The 1,027-nt window shown below is 38.1% G+C and overlaps 1 protein-coding gene across 1 annotated transcript; it reads right to left on the reverse strand.

Annotated features, from left to right (window-relative positions):
- Nucleotides 1-41: 41 nt before the first annotated feature.
- On the reverse strand, nucleotides 42-958 carry LOC112095016 (cytochrome P450 87A3-like; the record flags this gene model as incomplete). The annotated part of the gene is made up of 3 exons (XM_024176703.1): nucleotides 42-293; nucleotides 385-534; nucleotides 637-958. Coding segments are annotated over 3 exons (724 nt in total), but the record flags the coding sequence as incomplete, so codon positions are not given.
- Nucleotides 959-1,027: the final 69 nt, after the last annotated feature.

Below are 1,027 nucleotides of genomic sequence, written 5' to 3' on the forward strand. Positions count from 1 at the left end.
AAAAAAAAAAGAAAAAAGGTTTTGTATGCATGTTTACATACCGTCAACTTCTTTAGCACGAGAGGATGGTCAGTGAGAAACTTAACGGCTAAAGTCAAGGCTAAGGAAGTTGTTTCAAAGCTGGCAAAGAGAAGAACAAACATTAGATCCAAAGCAATTGCCTCAGTGAGAATTGTTCCCTCCTTCTGAAGTTCTTCAAGGACATAGTCAAAAAAATCACTTTGCTGCTTTTTGGGGTTTTCCCTTCTTTCTTGTAGCAACTTCTTCAGCATTCTCATTGCCCTTTTTCGACCCTGAGATCAATAAATAAATAATATATAAAGGGGTCAAGGCCAATATAATAGACCAAAAAGGGACTTTAGATACAGCTTTTTGATTTATTACCTCTAAACATTTGTTGTAAGCTGTTCCAGGAATGTTCAAAGGAAAAGAGATTAAACCCTGGATGAATGCAACAAAATTTTCCCGTAGATTCTCCGACGATTTCTCTTGATCATAACTGATCAGTTTCTTAGCTGTCAAGTCAAATATCATCTGCAGATGCCAGTTATACAATCAGACTTAGAAGAACATCAACACATTGATGATTGAGTTTCTATGAAAAGAAGAATATTTAGTTAGTCCAAAACTAATTACCCTTGCAGTTGCTTCTTTCAATTCGATCACACCCCGGTTCGACCATTGTCGTAATTTTCCATTTGCCGCTTGTTCAACTTCAGGAAGCATCTTTTTGAGGCTTTCAGGACCAAAGAGATTGAGCACCATGTTCTTGAGGTACTTGTACATGAAACCATGTAAGGACCCCACATTCTGCTTCCCAAAGATCTCGGTGAAGGTCTCTGGATACCAGCTTTGGAACAAACGTCCCTCTTGTTGGAAAATGAAGTAATTAAGATCAGAATCTGTGGATATCACAACTGGTCTTCCCACCAAACTAGTCCTGAATATTGCTCCATACCTGAAACCACAAATCAATATTGCCATTAACAAATACATACATACACACACACACACACACACACACACA

The sequence above is a fragment of the Morus notabilis genome, unplaced genomic scaffold, assembly GCF_000414095.1.
Source record: "Morus notabilis unplaced genomic scaffold, ASM41409v2 C11362880, whole genome shotgun sequence".
In the NCBI taxonomy this organism is placed as follows: Eukaryota; Viridiplantae; Streptophyta; class Magnoliopsida; order Rosales; family Moraceae; genus Morus; species Morus notabilis.